The 10,802-nt window shown below is 34.2% G+C and overlaps 1 protein-coding gene across 22 annotated transcripts; it reads left to right on the plus strand.

Annotated features, from left to right (window-relative positions):
• Positions 1-833: 833 nt before the first annotated feature.
• Positions 834-8,421, plus strand: LOC140181175 (uncharacterized). 22 transcript variants are annotated; one of them, XM_072224273.1, is made up of 11 exons: positions 902-1,662; positions 1,747-1,901; positions 4,156-4,452; positions 5,086-5,204; positions 5,298-5,483; positions 5,781-6,080; positions 6,224-6,379; positions 6,965-7,110; positions 7,679-7,904; positions 8,198-8,270; positions 8,352-8,421. In XM_072224273.1, the coding sequence occupies exons 6-8, from the start codon at positions 6,021-6,023 to the stop codon at positions 7,070-7,072; spliced, it is 324 nt and encodes a 107-aa protein (XP_072080374.1). In that variant the 5' UTR covers positions 902-1,662; positions 1,747-1,901; positions 4,156-4,452; positions 5,086-5,204; positions 5,298-5,483; positions 5,781-6,020; the 3' UTR covers positions 7,073-7,110; positions 7,679-7,904; positions 8,198-8,270; positions 8,352-8,421. The 22 variants fall into 22 exon arrangements, with proteins under 22 accessions (XP_072080365.1, XP_072080361.1, XP_072080363.1 ...); XM_072224277.1 differs by lacking the exon at positions 4,156-4,452 and having other exon boundaries at positions 847-1,662; XM_072224274.1 differs by having other exon boundaries at positions 855-1,662; positions 1,790-1,901; positions 5,086-5,209; positions 8,198-8,421.
• The last annotated feature ends 2,381 nt before the right edge of the window (positions 8,422-10,802 follow it).

Below are 10,802 nucleotides of genomic sequence, written 5' to 3' on the forward strand. Positions count from 1 at the left end.
AGCTGTCTCTTCTCGCTATTCATTGACGCAAGCTCCCTTTCTTCACGGATTTGGTTGAACATGTAATGATCAATTCTAACCCTAGATCCCTGGTCTCCTCTTAATTTTCTTTCCTCTGTCCTACGTTGTTTACAGACTGTTTTTTGGGATTCTGCTTCTCCACCGTTCATCGAAGGTTAGAAATTTTGCCATAGAATCTCAAATTGAAGCTCTCCAATAAATCAATCAACTACATTTTTCTGGGCCTTTTAGTTCCAAACATGTTTTCCTCTTCATCCTGTTTCTTTTCCTTCATTGTGTATCCTATCTTACATGGTTATTGTAGATTTTAATGTCTAGGATTTATGGATCTACTATTTTGCAAATTGTGTATCTGTTTTGGTGAATTTTTGGATTCATGTTCTTCATGTAAGATCCTAGATTTTAGAAAATAAATAATAAATTAGTTATGTTTATATGTATGATTTTATCTTTAGAAATATTACGAGACTTTAAAATTTAAATTAATTCGATTTTATATAAATTTCAATTATAATTAGATACTCTTGATTTACTAAAATTAATGATTTTTGCTTAATTAAAATTCAAAGTTTTAGTAATTAAAGATAAAAGAGAATTTTATATATAATTTAAATTAAATAATTAAAAATTTTGATTAATATTATGAACTAAAAAAAATATTTATTTATTTATCTATAATTTTAGATTAAAAATATTTAATTAAAAATAATTTATAATTTAAAAATAAAATAAAATAAAATAATATTTTTAAAATTAATTATATTGATCAAATTTAATTTTAAATTAAAACTCTCTTCAAACCCTAAATTCTCAATCCTAATTTCTAATTCACTAATCCTAATCCTAATTTCTAAAGTACACACACGTAACCCCTCCCTCTACCACCTGTTCATTCTGCAATACGCCACGCTTAGCCTTCCTCACCGCCAATCCCTCATCCCATATACACCCAAGTCCCAACACACAGCACAAACAACAAATAAACAAGTACATGCACTGATGCACAGATACATATACAAAGAGAGAGACCCGAGAGAGCAGCAGAGCCCGGGAAGAGAGAAGAGAGGAGGGGCGACGCCGGCTGGGGCCTCACCGCCGTCGCCGTCGACGTCAAGGGCGTTAGAGGAGAGAGCGAGTTCACAGAGGAGAGCCAGAGGAGCGTGAATGAGCCAGAGAAGGGACGCACTGTTGCTCTGTGAAGACCACCACCGCCGTCGAGGAGCCGTGACGCCGTCGTATCGCCGTCGTGCTTCATGATCGCCACTGCCGTCCCGAGCCGCCGCCAGAGGAAGGTTGCTACCGCCATCAATCCCGCGTTGATGAGAGAAACGCGAACCAGAGAACGGAAGGGAAGCTTGCCGCCATACCATCACATCACCGAACCGCCACTGATAGGGTTTGGTTCCATCAGGTCCTGCCGCCGCCAAGGGTTCCATTTCCGGTTAGATCCTCCGTCGTTGATTCTGCCCGGACCACCGCCGTTGCTGGAAACCACCCCTGGAGCCGACCGCCAACACCATCAAAATCCTCCAATTTCACCCCTGTACCATTATGGCTTGCCGCTGCAGTTTCTGTTTTGGGGTGAGCTGCCACCAACAGCGCCACTTTCAGTCTGATTCCAATTCCATAATTCATAAATCTGTAATGTTCTACCCTTAATTCTGCTACATTTTATTCATGTCTGCATTCTTATTTTAATTTCATTAGTAAGCATATCTGTTTTAGTATCGCTGAGTTCTGTTGGAAATTGTCGCTGCTGCGAGCATAGTCGGGGTTGATGCCATTGCTGCCGTTCCGGATGGTATGGGAGATGCCGTTGCTGCTGTGAGCTCAGATTAAGTGAAATTGTCGCATTTAATCCCTAAGTTCAGTTAATCGAGGTAGGGGATTTATTTTAAAATTAATTGTTTTAATCTATGAATGCCAATGAAGTTTAACGAGTAATTGCGAATAATTTAAAAATGTTTTAGGTGACTAATTGATAGGAATAAGCTTGGTTTGAGATTGTAAAAATTGTGATTTGTTTGGTATTGAGATGAAGTTTTGGTGTTATAATTAGTTTATTGAGTTTAGGTCATGGCTGAGAATGTGACTGGTTTTGTTGTTATGAGTGATTAATTGATAAGATTAGTTTTGGTTTGAGGTTGTGATTGATATTAGTTTTCTGATTTTGATGGAGTTGTTGAAATCCTGATTTTGTGTGATTGTGATGAATTGGTTGAGTTGTGGCTGGGAAATGTGATTAAATTAGTGTTACTTGTTAAATTGAAATATGATGAGTTAATTATTGAAGAAATTGTCGCATTGATAACCGCTGAATGGAGTTGGATTTGAGTTTGGTTTGGGAAGTTATGAATCTGAGGGAGCCCACATGGGTGGTTGGGTGGTGAAGTTCAATTTTAAGAGGAGATGCTGTCCAATTTTTTGTAAAAATGCATGAAAAGTGATTTCATTTTAAAAATTTGATTTATAAGCTTATTTTGAGGAATTATTGATTTGGTTTATTAATAATGATTGGTTTGACCCAATAATACAAGATTTGAAAGGTCTGAATTTTATTAAAATAAAAAGTGACTTAGCTTCAAAGAAAACGTTTTAATTACTGAAAATTATTTGATTTCGATTTTTTTACAGAAAGTCTTGTTTTCAGTTTGATTTATTAAGAAAGTATAAAGTTTTACATTTAGTTTTTGAGAATAGATTTTGTTTCAAGTTATGATTTGAGTTGGGTTGGTTAAGAGAAAGAAGAAAAGAGGAAAGAGAACACGACACACGTATGATTATAAAATGAATAAAAGGTCACGAGAGGGTGACGGAAAGTAACTAGTTAGGGTGCTGATGTGAAAATGTTAAGCCGTGAGCTTTATCTATGAATGGTTGTGCGGGGATTCCCGTGTGTATGGAATGGCTTCCAGGAGAAAGTGGCACATGCTTCAGCTGGAGAATCAGCGCCTGCAAGTACTTGCAGAGGTCATGTTCGGCATACTTCAGCTGGAGAATCAGCGCCTGCAAGAAGTAGAAACTTGTAGAGGTTATGCCGCCGGAATGTCTTATCTGACTTGCGAGTCGGATTGCGTCGGGTGCGGGTCGAAACTGAATAATGAGCTCATTACCTGCGATAGGACTAGACATGCATCATCTTTGTTCGCACATTTGCATTTGGCTGTGTTTGGTTGTATTACTTCTCTGTGATAGTGCTGTTTGACTTGTTTGTGTATTGGTTTGGATCTCTTACTTGTGCTGTTGGTTCAGAGATGCATTGAGGTGTAATGTTGTGGTTGAGAAATGATTGTGGCTGAGAGATGGTTAATATGACTAATTTTGTGATTAAAATCTGTTTTGAGTTTAGAAATTTAAAGAAAAGTAATTAATTATCTAAAAGTATTTTCAGGGATTTGTTAAAATAGTCTTTATTGAGTAAAGTTAATTATTTGTATTTTATTTCATTACTTTTACGGCATTCCTATTCCCTACTGAGAACGTGTGGTTTGTTCTCACCCTAAAATCTTCTACCCTTTCAGTGCCACAAGTCCGAAGACTCCATTTGAAGCTGTGGGCGATTATTAATTTTTTTTAGTTAAGTTTATGTGTTGAGTTGCTTTCATAAAATTTCCTCGCCTTAGTTATTTAAGATTTTAGTTTATACAAAGGGATAGTAATTGTATCTGAGTTTCATTTGAATTATTTTGTATAATATTTATTTTTATTAATAATTTTGTGATTATTATTATTTGGTGATCTTTGATATATGTTTTTGATTGATAGAAGCAAACTTTTCCGGCATTTTTTATAAAACTAAAACACGATATCGAAGTAAAGGCTCAATATTAAATATTAAATAGGGAAAACAGGTTAGTAATTCCTTACTTTTGTACAATCATGACGCCCTAAAAGTTAGGGTGTTACACTTCACTTCATTCTTTGTAAGTTGCTGTTAATATGTGATTTGGGTTCATCATCTTCATTTCATCTTCTTCATTTTCTTTTTGATGTTAATTTGATTATGGTTTCTCCTTTTTGCTAGCTGTTAAATTGTTTGTTGCATGTGGTTTGTGCATTTTATAAATTTTTGGGGTTTTCACTTCATTCGTTGGAATTTCCTGTTAATTTGATTATGGTTTCTCCTTTTGCTAGCTGTTGCCACTCTCGCCTTCCTGCCTCGATCTTCTCTGTGGGTGTTGTGATCCCGATTCTTCCATCTCCACCGTGTGACCTGTCTTTCTGTCCTTTTTCTCGGTTTCTCTCTGCACGGTGTTGGTGTCACTCTGAAATCCTGGATCTTCAACCCAGTTTTCTTTATCCCCATCCAGTTCGTGTTTCTGGATCCTTTCTTGGATTATCCCAGTTTTCTCTATATGGGTACATTGTGCATCTAGGTGTCCGTCTTCCATCGACGTTTTCTGTCCCGAACGACCCCTCAGAACAGTATTGGTATCATCATCGTGTTTTCTATGATTTGCTTGATTTTGTTTCAAATAAATGCTAATTTACTAATTTTTATACTGTAATCTGTTGGTAGATGAAGATGTATAAGAGATCAATTGAGAATGGGGTTGAAAAGAAAGTTATCGATGAGAAAAAAAGTGATTAGTTGATATTGAATTAGTGTGGGTTGGTCTCAAATTTATCTTTTTTTGTGTGTAGCTTTTACTTTGTTTTTCAGCGTTCTTGGAGTTCCAGCTGAATTCTTCTCCATGATTGATAAAAGTTTGTAGCTTTTATTTTATTTTTATCTAGCTCAATCTTGATAAATTTGGTACTTAAAGGGGTGTTTTCATTTACACTGGTATGTGATCAACTGAGATTTGTGTTGGAACTATTCCAAAATCCAAAGGGCATTGTGTTTGAATTTGGATGGCTTGATTTGTTGGTTTGTTACCTTTTGGATTGATGCTTTTTTTTCTTCTGATTGTTAGTTAATTATGTGTTTTGAGAATCAATTTTATGCTTATTAGTTTGTAGGAATTCATCATTAACATTAATTAAAGCTATGTTAGTACATTTTCTAAGTTCTTCTTATGATTTGATACATGATAAATAGATCACTCCCAATTTGGATTGCAGAATAGTTCAAGTACTGCTAGAGGATGGGAACGAACGAATGGCACATCGAAAGAAGATCTAGCTTTGAAACTGAGTCGACTTCCATCGACGTTTTTTGTCCCAAACGACCCCTCAGAACAGTATTGTATCATCATCGTGTTTTCTATGATTTGTTTGATTTTGTTTCAAATAAATGTTCATTTACTAATTTTTATACTGTAATCTGTTGGTAGATGAAGATGTATAAGAGATCAATTGAGAATGTTGCTGGTTTTGGATCTGAAAAAGCATGTAGGAAGCTGTTTGGACTCTGTGATGTTAAACATCACAAGTCAACCGATTTACTCATGCACCAACAATCATAATTTTGAGCTGATTCTTTGTCTAATGGGGTCTTCTCTTTTGCATCCTTGTCTATGGTTAGCTATGATTATTTTGGAATACAGCCATCACAACTCAATTCTGTCACCTATTTGAATATTATTGCATAGTCATTACCTTTTAACTAACTTTTTCTGCAATGAAGATATTCAAATGATCTGAATTTTCTCTAGCAATATATTTGTTCTACTATGTATATGCTAGACAGCATTTTCAGTGTATAGAATCCGACCTTAGTGGAATCAAGATAGTATGTTCATACCATTGTCAAATAATTGTAATGTTTGGAAATTTATACATGTCAGATTGGTTACTGTATTTTTATTGTATGGCAGTGCTAGGGGTCGCCTTCTTGTTCTTTGCCTTGATCATGTGCAAAATTCAGATAGTGGTTCAATGACATTATGTTCAAAAGCAAGATCATCATCTCTACGAACTTCACCATTTCAATTGTTACATATGCTCCTAAACAGTTATAAGGCAGCAGCCCCGATGATAATAGTTCCGATGGGATCAAACTAGATGAAAATGAAGTATGGCAGTTCCGGTTTGCTTATGGCAATACATGGCAGGGAATGGTACTTGCAATCTGTCCTTATCTTGATCGTTACTTCCTGGCATCAGCTGGCAATACTGTAATTCATGAATCTTGCCCCTTTTGTCCATTTATTCTGTCACTTGCACACTGCCACCCCATCCTTTCTCAAGATTTTCTTTTCATTCAGTTGTATTTATGTTCTTATATAATCTACTCATTAAGATATTTTCTTGAATGCAGTTTTATGTTTGTGATTTCCCAAATGACAATCCCCAAAGAGTGAGAAAGTTTGTGCAGGGAAGGACACGTTTCTTGGTAACATCATTGACTGTACATTTCACTAGAATCGCTGTTGGTGATTGTCGTGATGGTGTCATTTTCTATTCCTACCACGAGGTGAGTGGTACTGCGGTCTCTATTGTGGAACCCCCCCCCCCCTCTCTCTTTCCCCAACAACTCTTGCCTTCTTTTTTCTTGAAAAAAAAGGAAAAATAAAAGATAAATGGAAATAAGAACTCAATCTTTGAGGTTTACTTTTCATTGGATCTTCGTGGGATATTAAAGAGCATTTTCTGCATTAATATTGTTTTAGGTTTTCTGCTTTAGTTATGGATGCTTACACATTATTTTTGTATTCTTTTCCTTCTAATCAAATTTCTTGTTCTATGAACATCATCTCTCTCTCTCTCTCCACGTTTTCTTTAGTAATAAAAGTTATCCTATGTTTGGTATAGTAGGATAAAAATCTGCTTATCTTGATATGTTTTGAGGAGGTTGGTAAAGTGATAAAGTAAGACTTTAATCACCCTTGTATTAAGATAGTAGGGCTCACAAATAATAAAAGTTACAAATTCAAAGGTGATTAAAACTCTACTTTTCCACTTTACCATACCTCCACATTTTAGATGATCTTTTTCCCCTTCGTGACCAGAACTGTTTGACTTTTTTGGTGAACTGTTTCACTTATAAATTCTAATTTAGGATACGAAAAGATTGGAGCAACTTTACTCTGACCCATTGCTGAGGTTAGTTGTTGATTGCATTCTTATGGATGCTGAAACGGCTGTCGGCTGTCGTTTCGGATCGTAAAGGAAGCATTGCTATTTTATGTTCAGATCATTTGGAAGGTTAGCCTTCTGTTAAACCAGCTTCTCCTTAATGATTTTCTAATCTAGGTTCAGGTTGAAAGAAAATTATCGATGTGAAAAAAAGTGATTAGTTGATTTTGAATTAGTGTGGGTTGGTCTCAAATTTATCTTTTCTTGGGTGTAGGTTTTATTTTGTTTTTCAGCTCTCTTGAAGTTTCAACTGAACTCTTCTGCATGATTGATAAAAGTTTGTAGCTTTTATTTTATTTTTATCTGGGTCAATCTTGATAAATTTCGTTTAAGTGAATTTTCTAGAGAACTTTCTGCTTTATTTGCAAATTGGTTTCTTGAAACTTAGCTTATTACTCTAAAGATTTTGTGCCTACTGCAGAATAATAATATTTGTTTTTTAGTATCTATTAATTGAAAAAAAGAGTTTATATTTCTATGAATTTTTTTAGACTTTATATTTGATGGGCTGGTGTGGTTTGAGTAAGATATATGCAATTCACTTGAGTTTTGGTGGACTTTAACTAATTCTAAGAATTGATTTATAATATTGAATAAGATGTATAGCTTAAAATGAATTTTATGTTTTTTTAAATAGATAGTCACATGGGCTGGTAACATGAGGTCTATATATTCTCCTCCCGTTCTCCACTCTCGACTCCACTTCTCCTCTCTTGCTCTCTTTAATTTGTCAAAGCTTTGGAAGAGATGGGTTAGGTATCTCTCTCGAATGGGCAGAGCCATTCTCTGATTGGTTATAGGAAGAGCTGTTGGTATGAAGAAGATATTGAAGACAACTTAAGATGGTGTTTTGCTCTTAATAGGTACATTTTTTTAACTACTTTTCTTCCAAATTCTTAATTAGGCAATCCAAATGTATCATATTTGCTGTTTACAGAAATATAAGACCAATGTCCACAACATGTATCATATTTTTTGACATCATGTTCTATCTTGGAACAAAAGATACTAATTTGGAACTATTAGACAGCTCATTAGTCAAATCCTTTGTAACTAAAGATTGTGCAATATCTTAAGATTTATACTTGGTTACTCTTTCTGTTACCATGCATAATTATTTTTTACTCTTATTCTTTTTTTGTGTATTTGTTTGCAGATAGCTGAAACAGGTTTTTTACGCACTATTTTCCTACAATGAGTCTTGTTGCATATAAAAATGATCGCAAAAGGTTGAGATTATATTGTTTTTGTTTTCTATTAACGATTTCTTGTTATATATGTTGTAAAGATACTGAATTGAGTTGATTTAGACGTTTCTTTGGCACAAGAGAGCATTGGCGAAATGATAAAGAATCAAGAATTATGTTCCGCGCATACAAAGGACGGGTACATATTTAGATTAATATATAATTTGTGACTTTTTTTTTAATTACCATGTGATCAACAGGTAAATCATATAATACTGAATTAATAAAATTTGTGATAAATTAAATGTATGTGATAAGTCTCTTTTTGTATGTGTTGGTTCCAGATATAATAATTACTAAATATGGTGTCGAATTGAAACATGAAACTGTCCTAATTGATATCTGTGACAATTGTATCAAGCTTAAATTAAAGAATCGAGGAAAAAAAATTTGGATACCTTCGAATGAGATAAACAAGTTATTTACTTTTTAAAGTTCAAAAGCATGGTCTAGATTGGTTTAATGTATGTCACAAGTGGCATATTTTTTGTGGCTCCCGTGGATAGGCGAAATAATCCAATCTATATGGATTTTTATGCATCTCACTATATTAAAGATATTATTGGTATATCTTTGTTAAAAGTAATCCAAGAGAAGTTGGGGTTGAACTACTTTGATGGATTGGATGATGTTGCATATGGTATAGAAGATAATGGGATCTATGAGAATATGAAAATGTTAGTTTACTTTTTTTTTTATTCTTAATTATTGTTAGTTTTATACATCTTATATTTCAATTACTGTATTTATTAACATATTTATATAAAAATATATCTATAATTTACTGTGTAATATAATGTTATTAGTTGCTTCTACTATTGTCTATTTGTTTTTTCATTGTTATCATATTTAGTTTTTTTATATTTTTTATATTTTGACTAAGTATGATGTGAAAGCTAATCGATTTATAAGTTTGTATAATTATTGTTTTGGTTACTGTTGTGAAATAAAAGATATATAATAGAGATGTATAAATAGAAGACTCTAGTATTAAAATAATTAGCCCAATAATAATTTATATATATATAATAATATTATATGTTGTAATGTGTATATATATACAAAAATAAGGAAAAGTATTAAAAATAAAGAGAGAGAGATTTTGTATTTGTATTATTGCTTGTGTGTAATTGTTAGAGGCTTAAGCCTCTATTTATACACGTACATTAGGTAACTTTTTCAACATCATATTAAATGAAGTCATTCTTGAGAAACTATATATCATGGAAAATGGTCATCCACGTAAGGTATGATAAAGTATTCTTATAATCACAACACTCCCCCTTGGATGACCATTTAGGATTATGCCTCGTTAAAACCTTACTAAAGAAAACCCAATGGGAAAAAAACTTTAGTGAAGGAAAAAGAGTACAAAATCCTTTGTGATGGGGACTGCCTCATTAAAAACCTTGTCAAGAAAAACCCAATGGGAAAAAAACCTGACCAAGGAAAAAAGAGTACAGTCTCCCCCTCTTGCCGACATCATTTAATGTCTCGAAATCGGCGCATCCCAATCTCATGTACCAATCTTTCAAAGGAGGATTTTGGGAGTGACTTTGTGAATAAATCTGCCAGATTGTCACTTGAACGGATCTGTTGGACATCAATTGTCCCTTGATTTTGAAGGTCATGAGTGAAGAAGAATTTGGGAGAAATATGCTTTGTTCTATCACCTTTGATGTATCCACCCTTAAGTTGAGCAATGCATGCTGTATTATCTTCAAACAGGACAGTTGGAGCTATTTTATGATCAATCAGTCCACATGATGATAGAATATATTGAATCAGACTCCTCAGCCAAAAACACTCGCGACTAGCTTCATGAATCGCCAGTATTTCAGCATGATTAGAGGATGTTGCAGCAATCGTCTGTTTCGTGGACCTCCAAGATATAGCTGTACCACCATATGTGAACAGGTATCCTGTTTGAGATCTCCCTTTATGTGGATCAGACAAGTATCCAGCATCTGCATAGCCAACTAATTGTGACTTGGATCCATAGGGATAAAACAAACCCATATCAACCGTCCCATGAAGATATCGAAAGATTTGTTTGATTCCACTCCAATGTCTTCTGGTTGGAGAGGAACTATATCTTGCTAGTAAATTGCTAGTAAATTCACAGCAAATGATATGTCAGGTCGCGTATTATTAGCAAGATACATTAGCGCTCCAATGGCACTAAGATATGGTACTTCAGGACCAAGGATATCTTCATTTTCCTCTTTAGGACGGAATTGATCCTTTTTCACATCTAAAGATCTTACAATCATTGGGGTACTTAATGGATGTGACTTATCCATGTAAAATCTTTTCAAGATCTTTTCTGTGTATGTTGTTTGATGAATAAAGATCCCGTCTTTTATATGCTTGATCTGCAGGCCGAGACAAAACTTAGTCTTTCCAAGATCTTTCATCTCAAACTCTTCCTTTAAAATTTTTATAATTGTTGGAATCTCTTCAGGAGTCCCAATGATATTTAAATCATCAACGTACACAGCAATTATAATGAAT

The sequence above is a fragment of the Arachis hypogaea genome, chromosome 18, assembly GCF_003086295.3.
Source record: "Arachis hypogaea cultivar Tifrunner chromosome 18, arahy.Tifrunner.gnm2.J5K5, whole genome shotgun sequence".
In the NCBI taxonomy this organism is placed as follows: Eukaryota; Viridiplantae; Streptophyta; class Magnoliopsida; order Fabales; family Fabaceae; genus Arachis; species Arachis hypogaea.

What these genes read in the sequence shown, in the direction of transcription:
- LOC140181175 (XM_072224260.1), top strand. Translation starts at nt 6,021, where the DNA reads ATGGTACTTGCAATCTGTCCTTATCTTGATCGTTACTTCCTGGCATCA. An exon ending in TGGCATCAGCTGGCAATACT is followed by an intron (nt 6,081 to 6,223) that starts GTAATTCATGAA and finishes TCTTGAATGCAG; the next exon opens with TTTTATGTTTGTGATTTCCC. An exon ending in TTTTCTATTCCTACCACGAG is followed by an intron (nt 6,380 to 6,964) that starts GTGAGTGGTACT and finishes ATTCTAATTTAG; the next exon opens with GATACGAAAAGATTGGAGCA.